Below are 13,329 nucleotides of genomic sequence, written 5' to 3'. Positions count from 1 at the left end.
AAGGCCCAGATGACATCGTGTGTATCCTTGGAAGTCTTGGGACCACCCTCCTCCCTTGGATATCCCCTGGAAGGTCTGATGAAGTGATTCCCATTCATTATTCCTATTGTTGCAAAGCTGCAGTGGCTTCTCAGCCTTTATGATCCATTGCCTCCCTTTACTCTAAATATCTAGGAAGAGTGGGATGTAATTTTGGCTGTTACTCTGCTATTTTCACAGATGATCAACCTTTCTTAATAAGCGTAAGACATCGCATAATTTTTGGAATATCCCTTAATCCTGAGGTGAAGAGCAATGATGCCATGGTTCCCATATCAGGAATAGAAAATGGTTTTGATGTGGAATTTGATGAATCAGAGCAATTCATCTATTGGGCTGAGTATCCAGTAAGTTCTAAACACCATTCAAAGTATATAACTTATTCTCAATTAGCCTGCCTGCACTAAAGCCTCTTGATAGGCTAATGTTTGTTGCATTGGTGCAGGGGAAACCATCCAGAAATTAATTTATGACTAAATTCAGAGGGAGATTAAGTGTGAGTGTTCCTTGGAGCAAAGATCAAAAGATTCTTTTGTTTTAGAATAATAAACATATTTAAGGTGTGAGGGGTTTTATTTATTCATTTAGCAAATTTTTATTAGGTACCTGCAATTTGTCCTGCGCTGAACTACTTGATTTACACAGAAAAATATATGCCAAGAAGCAGTAGTCACAAAGCTTGTCCTAGAGGAACTGAAGTTATGGAAGGCCCTCATGTAAAAGTGATCATAAATCAGAGTCTAAGTCACAGCTCCCCATGGGGATTCCAGGAAAGCGTTTGATGTGATGCTTTGGTCGTTATTCAGAATTGTTGTTCCAGCATAGGCATGAACATTCCTCCAATCTCTTTCTCTGCAAGAAGAAACCTGTAAGATGGGGAAAGTGCAAAGAAAATGTAACAAAGCATGCAAGGAAAGGACTCTGCGTTGGGTTGTTAACATCACCCTAATTTGGAATATGTTCCTGTCGTCGTGATTCACATCCGTGACTGGGGTTTGTTGTGACTCTTGTCCCCATGGTTATGAAGAAATACCTCCATAACCAGTGTCACATTTGGCCTGAATGGTACTTGTGGAAGGGCATAACATGCTTAACAATGAATGTGTCAGAAGGTTGCTGGCATGATCACTACACACAGTGAGCCTAGCCCAGAGCGCTGGGCCCGTGCTGGCCCCTCCTCCCAGAGTGAAGGTGTTAAACACAGCAGCTAGCAGTAGCTGCAGAGGAGGAAGGTCTGTGGCGAGGAGGCGAGGAGGCGAGGAGGCGAGGAGGTGAGGAGGCGAGGAGGCGAGGAAGCAGAGGCCTGTGGATAGCTCACCTCCCCTGTGTTCCTTTCCAGGGTGAGATTCACAGAGTGAAGACAAATGGCAGCAACAGGACTGTGGTTGCTCCGCTCTCTCTGCGGGGCACTTCCATGAGCCTGGCCTTGGACTGGATATCAAGAAACATGTACTACACCAATCCTGGAAGTCAGTCCATTGAGGTAATGAAGCCACAAAACTGTGTCTCCAATGGTTGGTTTCAGAGTCATTACATCTGCTTTCAAGATTTGGGAATTACTTTTAAAAGTAGAGGACATGGGCTTGGCGGCGTGGCCTAGTGGCTAAGGTCCTCGCCTTGATCCCATATGGCTGCTGGTTCTAATCCCGGCAGCTCCACTTCCTCTCTGTCTCTCCTCCTCTCAGTGTATCTGACTTTGTAATAAAAATAAAATAAATCTTTAAAAAAAAAAGTAGAGGACAAGGGAGGAGATATTCGTGTTCGCTATTAAAGTTAACTATTGAAGGAGCAAACTATTCCTCTGATCTTGAGTAAAACAACCTTAAAAGTAAATTTTTGGAACTTTCTACTGCCATATTGTATTTACTGCCGAGTGGTGACTCTGCCTAGCTCCTCTAAAAGGGTGTGAGGTAATTTGCAAAATAATATACAAGAAGGTAGGTTAAAAATTGTGTAAGGTATTCAGCAAAAAGTAAAATTATAGTAGGAAGGGAATTTTCACTTGCTTTTCTCATCTACTGTTCTCAACCAAATTTATACATTTCCTCAGTTTTTAGATGAAAATCTTTCTATGGCTCCACTACAGTTTTTCTAACAGTAACAGAGAGAGTAGAAACTTGATTCTAATCCCTTTGATACTTTTCTTTTTGAGATAAGTGTTCTTTTTTAAAACTCAAATTCCCAGAAGAAACTCTAGATGGGGAACAGATATGAAATCATATGAAGTATATCTGAGGTAACATGACCAAGGCCTGCTCCACTTTGGGAGGATGACAGAACATATATACGATTAGTAATGCATGAGAAGCTTTGAAGTGTGCCTTGTAAAGCTGGGGTGGGTTTTGTGAGAGGTATGGTTAGCAAGGTCCCTCAGAGTGACAGCCCACTGCTGGGGATGGGTACCCACTGGTGAGCTGGTGGTTCTTTAGAGTACTCAGAAAGATAGATGATGAAGATAGAAAGGCACACACAGCCAGCGTCTAAATGAGAGCAGATTGGATAGGAGGAGAGCACACTGGAACAGGACTCAACGGAAAAAGGGCTCTCCCAAACATCATTCGTGGAGTCCTTGCCATTTGAGGGCAGGCGAGTATAGATGCCACTTACAGTGAACAAGCAAGTTGGAAAAATTGGCCAAAGCTACTCCGTGGAATATCTCAAACCAGAGAGAATCAGAGATAACAGGAGGGGAGCCCTGGAGGCTCATCTGATTGAAACCTTTTGTTCAAGTAGCTGAGATCTGCAGAAGCTAAAAAATGAGCTTGAGTGGTCAATTTGATTGTGCTGAGTCCCAGGTGGTATTTTATCTTTGGGTTGTAATGAACTGTAGCTTTAGTAATCCAGACTGATTTAATTCCACTTAATAGTGATTAAAATATTTTTCATGAACTCAATTAAAAATATGAAAATATAGAAAAAATTTACAGCTTAACAAAACCCTTAATGCCAAACTTTTATTTGTCTTTCATTTTGACTTTATTTATTTTCATTTTATTGAAAAGGCACTGAGGTAGAGACTTCCATCAGTTGGTACATTTCCCAAATGCCCACAACAGGTGGCGCTGGACCAGTTCAAAGTCCAAAGCCTGGATCTTAATCTGGTCTCCCACATGGGCCATTGTCCACAGGCTCCCAGGGTACACATTAGCCAGAACTCAAGCCTCAGTGTTCTGATAAAGGATGTGGGTCTTCCAAGTGGGGTTTTAACCACTGTCCAAAATGTTTATGCCTGTTTTCTCTTTTAAATTGATTGTTTTCTGAAAGCAAGGTACCTGTTTTCTCCACCAATATTAGGTATAATGAAAAGGCAGCCAGTTAAGAATAACTGTGTTTACATTTGTGTATATAAAGCCACTTAACTATATAAATTTAACATTTATAACTGTGCCCAAGTGTAGTACAGAGGAATATAATTTGATTTTGTGTCTAAAGACCTGACTTTGAGTGCATCTTTGCTTGCTCATTTTTCTGATTCACTTAACACTCGTAGTGGATGCTTTCTATGAATCCATTCTGTGGCTTTATCCAAAAACATAGAAAACATATTTTTTCTCTTTTAAGTAGTTCACCTTTCTGAGACACAGGCACATACAAATACCCCTGCTCTCATGTTCAGTAATAGTGCTAGTGACAGACAGGCGGCAAAGGTAGAAGGAAGGGGAAAGGCAGTAACAGGCTTCCCATTAGCTGGTACCTGTGAGCTGAATCTGGAAGGAGCATCAGTGTTTATTTCTGCTAAATAAAGAAGTAGGGAAGAGTCATCCAATTCAGAGAAAAAACACCTGAATAAAGACCCAATAATATGAAAGTGCATTTTTGCGATGGAGAAAAGCACTGTGTGTACTCTATTCATAATCTATTTGACCTTGGATAAATGACTTCTCTGAGTCTTGGATTCCTTATCTGAAAAATGGCTTCTTATTCCTTATCTACTAATAACTCAGTAAATCAAAGTGATTTCATAGCATGAAGATATCTATGAATATAAAGTACTGTTTGACCACAGGGCAAATTATCCTTTTAATGTTCTTATTGGGTTTCCCATTAGATAATATAAATTGTAAGCAATTCTTCCAGATAAATGTTAGATTAATTAAGAAGATGTGAATAGTGTTCTCTATTCGCCTATATGATATTTCTTCCTGTGCAACAGTAGTTCTCATTTAATTCTAAATTGAAAATTAAAGAGAAACTTCAAGGAAATTGCTTTCCACTAGGGGTAGCTGTGTGCTTGATCATGAAAAGAAATTTTATAGTTGAGAAGTGAAGTTTGATGAGAGGCTGTATAAGAGCTCTTACTTCAGAAAACCAGGAATCACACTTGCTTTTGAACTAAAGAAATCCTTAGGTTTAGGAAACAATGTATTTTAGAAAGAAGCAAATTGAAAAGAGAAAACTTATCTAGTCCAACCAGGATGTAAAGATTCCACATGGGAGACATGTTTAGCCTGGTGGTTAAAGGGCTACTTGGGATGCCTGCAACCCATTTCAGACTAGGAAGGTTGGAGTTTTGTCTGTGTTTCATATTCTAGCTTGCTTTTGAAGTGCACACTGGGAGGTAGTAGATAATGCTCAATGGGAAACCTGAATTGAATTCCTGGCTTCCAGATTCCACTGGTCCCACTTCTGATTGTTGCTGGCATGTGGAGAGTCCACTAGGGATAAGAGCTGTCTGTCTGTCGTTAAAACAGGAAGACATTTATTAGACACAGTTGTGCTGGGTACTGTGTAAAGTACCTTAAACATGCCTGTGTCATCTTTTAGTTCTGTGATGGCTGTGAAGCAGCTACCATCCTCTTCCAGATTTTATTGGTCAAGAAAATAAATACAAAAAGGCATACAGAAATTTAGGTTATATAGTCAAGACCTGGTAGTGCACAGACTTGAACTCATGTGTTTTAATTCAGTTTGTGGACTTGGAGCAGAGTTTATCTTAACTCTGAGTAAATTTGGACTATATTCATCAACTGTGTTTGCCATGATGTGTCATTGAATGCCTTGGCTTAGCCATTTGGGTACAGGAGAGTTATGGAACTCTCATTTGCTTGCTGCCAGCTTTTACTGGAGACATCTTTTTTGTTTTCCACTAGGTTGTGTTTTGGTGTTTTTAATTATTTGAGTCTTTCTTTTTTTATTTTTTCCTGAAAATTGAAGGTGTATTGAAAAAAACATTTGGGAAGAATGTTTTATTTTCTTACTCTAATTTTCTATCAAATCGATTTCCTTAATAAACCTGAGATGCAATTTGAGGTGATCTGATGCTCATGAAAATTCTCTTTTATTTACCCTTAACCATGTTGGCTATTAATGTTTGTAACTTCTCCTTCATTTTAACCTTCTTGGACTCCTAGTTGTGAAACTCAGTTCTAATAGTGACCTTATGGTGCAGGTTTTGACACTCCGAGGAGAAGCCAGATATAGAAAAATGCTGATTACCAATGATGGGACAGCTCTTGGAGTTGGTTTTCCAATTGGCATCACAGTTGATCCTGTTCGTGGGTGAGTGTTCATAAGTGGTACTTGGCTTCTACAAAGCACTGTTCTTATTAATGTCATAATCTGATAAAATGGAAGATTCCACATTTAGGACATTCTTATTTTGCATGTCAGCCTTTGTAAACTATAAATCTCGGTGAAAAAGAGAAATAGCTTGTTTTGGTATAGAGGGTATGATTTGTGATTTTGTTCTGTGTTCATCATATTGTCACTGGACCAATAATATTCATACCAACCAGGGGAGAATTTTAGAAATTTTAAAATGGTGGAATAAGAATGGATAATGTATTCTAACTTTGAGAGGATGTGAGAAGGTTAAAGGGATGGGAAACATTTGTAATGATCTTGACAATTACAAGGTTCCTTACAGATGGGGAATAGGTAAAACCAGGGAGTGGTACTTGAGGCCAAAGAAGCAGCATAGGCACAGAAGTATTTGATACAAGCTGGGAGAGGATCTGCAGCTAGAGGCTGAGTTAGAGGGCAACTGATCAGATGGAAGATACAACAGTGAAGGTCATTTGGAGGCAAATCATAAAAGTCTATAATGTTAGGCCAAGGAGCTGCATTCTATTTTTTCTTTTTTTTTTTAATAGTAGGAGTCAGTAAGATATTGTGAGAAATGCAGTGATAAGTCAAATCTGTGTTTTCAAAAAGATCCATCAAGAGTTCAGTGGAAAAGGTCAAGAAAATAAATTTCAAAATATTTAATGGCCAAGGACCTTTTCTTGGCCATTAAAATTTAGTTGTTTCTTGTATGAGCAGGGAAAGGAGGCAGCTGTATGCTACATGAGCATTCAACAACCCAGGGTGATTGTGAATCTGCTGTCTTCAGTAGGAGACTTCCAAGGTCATTCTGGGTATCAATCTCTTTGAGATGTGGAAGAAAGAACATTCAGGAACGTGCTGGGAGGCTGTATGGGTAACATGTATAAGCAGTGTGTACCACTTCTGCTTATATTCCTTAACATGCAATTCAGACACATGGCCAGTTAACTGCAAGGAAGGACATGCAGTGCTGAGGAAGCCATTCGTTGGTGAATGGAAGCAATCTCTGTTATTGGACCTGAGTAAGGGAATTTACAGAATAGATGTTAAGATGATAAACCACACAGTAGTTGCCTTTGTAACCTCAGGAGTATCTAATTAGAAGAAGAATGAAGCATAAATACCCATTACCCAGGTGCACATATGAGAAAGGCTAAAACAAATTGAGATGACAGTACTACCGGGAAATGAATTTTCGGCTTGATGGATGTGGTGTCATTTGGACTAGCTCTTGAAGTGTAGATGCAATTTCAGTAGGCAGAATTGGTTTTGCAGCTTTCTCCCTTGACATGAGGGAAGAAACTCAAGAACAAAGGCAGAGATATTAGAGAATGTTCAAGTCACCAAGAGCAGTCCATTTGGGTGGGGAGGAAATAAGAAAAGCTTGACATTTTATCGGAGGTGGTAGGAGAAGAAACAGCATAAAGCCTTGTGGATATAGTATCTTATACGTTAAGAGAAACTCTTGGGAAAATTTTGATTAATGTTATTGAATCAGTTGTTGCAGAAAACTATCTTCGTGGATGATCAGGTGTATATACCAACAGGGATGAGGCTATTATAGGGTCTGTGGTGACATGTGAAAAGGGATATTGAGTAACCATGAAATTTCAGTAAGGAGTTAAAGATTGAAAGGAGGGTGAGGTAATGTGATTTCTTTGAGTTCTTTATTGTAAAATTAGGGAAAGGTGAACTTTTAGGTCAAAATGTTCTAGGGAATCTTTTGTTTAAGACTATGAGAAGTAGGAGGTGAAAGATCAATGATGAAGAAATAATTGAGAACAAACATTACAGAGAAAGAGTTAGAAATGTATGATAAACAAGAATGACTTGAAAGAGCCAATATGGGAAATTGTATAAAATCAGCTAAGAATGAGATACCTCAGCTAAGATTAGGTAGTTTTAATTTTTTTAAAGATTTATTTATTTTTATTGGAATGTCAGATATACAGAGAGGAGGAGAGACAGAGAGGAAGATCTTCCGTTCGATGGTTCACTCCCCAAGTGGCCGCAATTGCCAGAGCTGAGCCAGTCCGAAGCCAGGAGCCGGGAGCCAGGAGCCAGGAGCCAGGAGCTGTTCTGGGTCTCCCATGCAGGTGCAGGATGCCAAGGCCTTGAGCCATCCTTGACTGCTTTCCCAGGTCACAAGCAGGGAGCTGGATGGGAAGTGGGGCTTTTGGGATTAGAACTGGCGCCCATATGGGATCCCTGTGTGTGCAAGGCGAGGACTTTAACCACTATGCTATTGCGCTGGGCCTTAGGTAGTTTTAATTTTTAGGGAATTTATAATTCATAAGAGTTTTGTGTTATATCTTGCAAACTTCTTGTAGCCTGGAATAGGAGAGAAAAAGGAAAACAAACAAACAAACAAACATACAAACGGCAGGAACTAGCGAGCTAGGCACTGTGGAGAGGTTCATGACAAAGAGTACTGGTGACATGATTATGTATGAAGTTCAGGTGTGGAGGAACTAGAAGTTAGGGAGTTCAGGCAGGAGTGAAGCGCCGAGGACAAGTTTAATAACAATTGGACCAAGAAAGAGATGAGTTAGGTGAAAGCAGGGAATTTCAAAGTTTGAGAACCTATGGGCAGAGAAGTTGAGAGTTGAAGAGGCTCTTGGATGGAGGAAACTGACTTGCGGGTGGAAGAAGTGGTGAATAAGAGCTGTTTGAATTAAGGGGTTTGAGAACTTTTGAGAGGAGCATATAGGAAGACTGTCTATTGTGGCCATAGTAGGACATGAGTTAAAAAATAATGAAGACCTAGTCAATCTAAACATTGTGTTCTCAGTGGGAATGAGAAGCGGCCTTTCACACAAATTCATGAATTTTCATGCCATGAACCTGACCATGCTGCAAGGCCACATGCTGCATGGTTCATGTGTGTGCATATTGAATATAGTTAATTGATATCACTTGATCAATATGCTAATGGGACTCTGCTCTGAAAAGTGTGTTCCTTATTTCTGCTATATTCTGTGTTAAATTTCAAAGCCCTGCATTATTTTTTATTGCACGAAGTAGGTTAGGTAAGAAAGTAGCTGGTAGTGGTAGATGGCAACTTGAAGAAAAATGAAATGAGATACCTGAACAGTGATCAGGGACGTTCTTGGGAACATTTTTTGTAAGTTTTGACTTTTCCAGTGTGCTGCAAAGTAAATTATTCTTTGGAGAGGAATTGTTTGCTCATTTGGGAACCTTTTTTGTTGCAAGCTTCTCTGGATTACTACCTCATGTGTCATCTTGAGAGAAGATCTTAGCCTCCAGTTTTAGTACCATTTAAAACAGCCTGTATCCCAGTAATAGCTAGGAAACACACAGACATTGATAGAATATTGGTTAAGTATTCTTCCATATTGTGTACAGTGATACACAAGTTTCAAGCTGCCTACAATGAAACGTGAGCATCTTGGAGACAAGAAACACATGCTTGGATTTGTATGTGTGATAGACGTGCTTCCCTGCAATGCACTTCCTATTTTATTAAATGCTGATGTGTTTCATGGTCGTAGGAAACTGTACTGGTCAGATCAGGGCACGGACAGCGGGGTTCCTGCCAAGATTGCGAGTGCAAACATGGATGGCACCTCTTTAAAAACTCTCTTCACTGGGAACCTGGATCATCTGGAGTTTGTCACCCTTGACATCAAGGAGCAGAAGCTCTATTGGGCCGTCACCAGCCGAGGAGTGGTGGGTGCAACTGTGCTCTCTTGGTCTTTATTACCGAGCCTGCATGCTTGATATTGAGTACTTGGAGCAGTCTGCAGGTGTTCTTGAATGGCATTATTTGTGGTCTGTACCAGTGCTTTCAGTGTTTTATTGCCCTTTCTCCCTCAAGCCAGTCTTGCCCTGGTTGAAGTCCAGTGTTTTGCAGTGTGTGCTTCATTCCCTGTAGAATGATATGCATTGATTCTTTTGCTCAACTTTTGTTTTTATTTAGGGCAAGTCAGTTTTATTTGCCATGTCTTACTCGTCTTCTTTCTTTTGGTGCTTTAGGTATTTCCATGCATTCCTTTGAAACTATTCTAGATTCTCCAACTGTAGAGCCAAAGGGAATATCTGCAGCCGTACTTGTGTAGCCTTATCTGTGGCTTCTGCATCTGTGGATTCAGCCATCTTCTGTTAGAAGATACTTAGAAAAGAATTGCAATTCTATTGAACACGTATAAACTTCTTTGTCTTGTAATTAGTTACTCCTTATACAATATGTATAGCTACTATTTATGTAGCATTTACGTGGTATCTGTTATTAGTAATCCAGAGATAATTTAAAGTTTCTAGGAGGATGTGCATGGGTTATATGCAAATACTACATTATCCACAGATTTTGATGTCTGTATATCTCTTTTTGTCTACCAGTCTCTCTCTCAATGGCAAATTTCTGAGTCCAGCTTTCTCTTAGAGTTGCACAGTTTTTGTTAATGCCCCGAATGGTTAATGTACATGTGAAACTTCCTTTACTGATCATTTTCAACCTCAAGATAGAGTTCATCATATCCTGCAACAAAGACACAGACTATGAAGTGTCACTCATTCCTTGAAATCATATTTGAATTCAAAGCTGTGCTCATGCAGCTTATCTGGGGCTTGGCTCACTGGAGATGCTCAATAATAATTAATGCTCAAATAAATTGCTGGGAATGTTGAACTCAACAGGTGCTCTTTCTTGCTTTTTAAGCAATAGTTATTTCAAGTCTTTGCCACTGATGCTGCCCTTGAGACTGTGCAAGGTTTGGCTTTCAGTTTATCTGTTCTACAATTCCTGGTCTCACTCCTCACGTAGAATTAGGCTGCTTATGCTCTTCAGGGGTTGCATTTTGCAGCCTTGAGTGCATGTGTTGAGTGAGGAAGCTTATGTCCCACAGTCTGTTTCCTCCTGCATCCCAGGCAAAGCTCATGAGCTGCCTTCCCTTCCTATTTCCACGCCCAGTCCTTTGGAGTCGGTGCTTGTTAATGATCTGGCTTTCCATCCTTTCTCTGATGCAAGTGTCCTCATACTTCTCCTTCACATGTTTCATCATCTCCAAATGCTTCCATTCCTCCTTGGCGTCTTCCTGGATGTTCACTCTTTCTCTGCCACCTGACCACTTAGAGCAACTTCTCTGTGGCCTTCACTAGATCAGAGCCCCCATTACTGACCCTCTTTCTGTTGGAGAGCTGCTGTTTTCCTAAAAACCCAGTCAAGAAATTTGATCATTGTTATGCTTGGAACCTAGCCTGTAGAAGTAGATCCAACACTTTAGCCACCCTAGTCTTGCCACCACTCCTATAGCCATTTGTCTTCTAATTCCTATTCCCTGTGTCTAGCCTTCAGGAGTATCTGTCAGTTTCTGGGATAGAGCCTAGTTTTGGAACTGCTGAACTCTTGTCTAGCAAGGCAACAAATTAGGTCTCACTTCTCATTTGTTCTCTCTCTCTCTCTCTCTCTCTCTCTCTCTCTCTTTCACCAGTTCAGTTCCTGGCTCAGCAGGGACACTTCAGACAGGTTTTTTGAATGAAATTACATGAGCTAAATCTGCATTGATTTTTTTTTCTCCCAGAAGAAAAGCACTTGTCATTTCCCCTTAGAAACTTCAGAGTTCTTTTCTAGTCTACTAAGGTCATTGTGACTGTAGCTCTAGATGAGTATTTCAGCAGCATTCTGAGCTCCTGTGTAGGTTTGCTGACTTGGGTAATTCAACAGAGCACAAATTCTACCTTCTTTACAGGAATTGTTGGAGATGTGAAGAAACCCAGGGTCCATCAACTCCTGTGTTGGCCCACAGTTAGGCATTCAAGTGTTTCTGTAACTGGAATATTAACATACAGGAAGTGATTATTCAATCTCTCTCTCTTTTTTTTTTACCGTGCCATCTGACAATGTGTCTGACTTGCATTCTGGTCACATATGTGGGGCAATGGACCCAGTGCGGGTCCAAGTATAGTGGTGATTCTCAAATCAGAACGTAGATGTGAAAAAACTCTGCATGTTGAGTTCCATAGGAAAATGAGATGTGTTAAGTATGAGGATAGCAGCATGATTCAGTGAAACTAATGCAAATTTGGATTTTTTAGATTGAAAGAGGAAATGTGGATGGGACTGAGAGAATGATCCTGGTGCACCATCTTTCTCACCCATGGGGCATTGCAGTGTACGAGTCCTTCCTTTATTATGCTGATGAGCAGTATGAAGTCATTGAAAGAGTCGACAAGTCCTCTGGGGCCAACAAAGTAACTCTGAGGGATAACGTCCCTAATCTGAGAGGCCTTCGTGTTTATCACAGACGCAGTAAGTATTTGTCATTGAAACACACTCACACCTCTATCCTGCATTTTCATACATATACACACTTCTATCTGTGGGCACATACTAATGTCTGTAGCCGTAGTGGAAATTGCCAAACATATAAAACCACATCTTAGTTATGGTTAAGTGTTGAGGCTAATCTGGCATGTGAAATGCCAAGTTGGTTTCAAAGTAAGCTAATCCCACTCTGTCCCAGTCACTTTGAAATCCTTGCTCTTGCCTCACAGCGTTCTCTGACATGTTAGCTATTTGTTTCTTGTCTGTGATCTGTGTTAGATATTAGCATCCATGAGGTGGAAGATATTTTTTCCCCTGTATTTTCTTTCTTACCTTGTACTTACAGTAGTACTGGGCACATGGCAAATGCCTAGGAAATGCTTACTGAATGACTACAAGGAAAGTGTAGAACCACAATCTGACTTTTCACAGTAACTGGCAGTTTGCTGCACATATGTCCTAGATGCATCATTGTAGAGACCATATGGCTGTTACATAGCACAGGGCAAAGTCGATGATGATTCAGAGTTTTGACATCATTCTGCCAATATCTTTTCCTTTGAATAGAAAACGTCTGTCACTTATGTACTACTTAGGTGACATTAGATCGTCCTCAGCAAAAACTATGGCTTCAGTAACTTTCCTAAGTGACTCTGTGAAGATTACTATTGCCACTTAGGTTATCAGCTTATCTATTTCTGTGTTTGAGAATACAGATCTACAGATTTATGTATTTGTGTATAAATTGTATATGTAGGTAGAGAATGGAAAAGAATATATGTGCAAAGGTGTAAAACATGAGATTGCAAATAGAATGTAGTACTAATTAATTCTATTCTTTTCAGTTCATAAGTTTCATTTCATAGAACATTACTGGCACGGAAAAGGATTACTGGACTGAAGTTTGAGTATCATCTTAATTGAGTTTAAATCAACACTTAGGAGAAGGAAGTAATTTTGGTGTCAGCAATAGCAAAACTTCCTGATTATAGCCCCAGAGATTGCAGATGAATTTCTCTCAAGTGTTTTGTATCCTTAGTACATACAATAAGCAAAAACAAAATGTTAACAATTAAAGTTGGCAAAAATTTGATAATTTCGTGTGCTTCAAAAAAAAAAAAAAGATCTCATTTATTTTAACATAGTTTTTCCCGGAGGCAATATATCTTCTGATTTGTCTCTTTCAATTTTTGTTACCATAGAGAGTTTTATTAAAAATATCTTTACATATTTTGTAGCTTTTAGTCTTTAACAAAAGCTTATTGGTCAATCTTCCTGTTTTATAATCTAGGCTTATAATTTCGCATTTATTGTATGTAAGGAAAAAAATCTTTTGACTATTCTTATCTTATATGCTTTAAAATACTTGTCCATAACATTATTAATTATGTAGTTAAACTGGTATAATTTTGTGTGCCAGTGCATGCATAAAGAGGAGAAAAAATGAATACATCTGTAGGTAG

At 39.5% G+C, this 13,329-nt stretch overlaps 1 protein-coding gene across 1 annotated transcript in view; it reads left to right on the top strand.

The window, feature by feature from the left end:
- LRP2 (LDL receptor related protein 2) overlaps nt 1–13,329 on the top strand; it is a 204,196-nt gene that overhangs the window by 117,368 nt on the left and 73,499 nt on the right. Inside the window, exons 32-36 of the mRNA XM_058664591.1 lie at nt 220–386; nt 1,379–1,522; nt 5,429–5,538; nt 9,096–9,273; nt 11,638–11,851. Of these exons, the coding sequence (XP_058520574.1) occupies nt 220–386; nt 1,379–1,522; nt 5,429–5,538; nt 9,096–9,273; nt 11,638–11,851 (813 nt within the window). The remainder of the gene's footprint in view (nt 1–219; nt 387–1,378; nt 1,523–5,428; nt 5,539–9,095; nt 9,274–11,637; nt 11,852–13,329) is intronic.

Source organism: Ochotona princeps, chromosome 5 (genome assembly GCF_030435755.1).
Source record: "Ochotona princeps isolate mOchPri1 chromosome 5, mOchPri1.hap1, whole genome shotgun sequence".
Lineage (NCBI taxonomy): Eukaryota > Metazoa > Chordata > Mammalia > Lagomorpha > Ochotonidae > Ochotona > Ochotona princeps.
The sequence above is the reverse complement of the archived record's forward strand: the minus strand, read 5'-3'. Positions and strand labels throughout refer to the sequence as shown.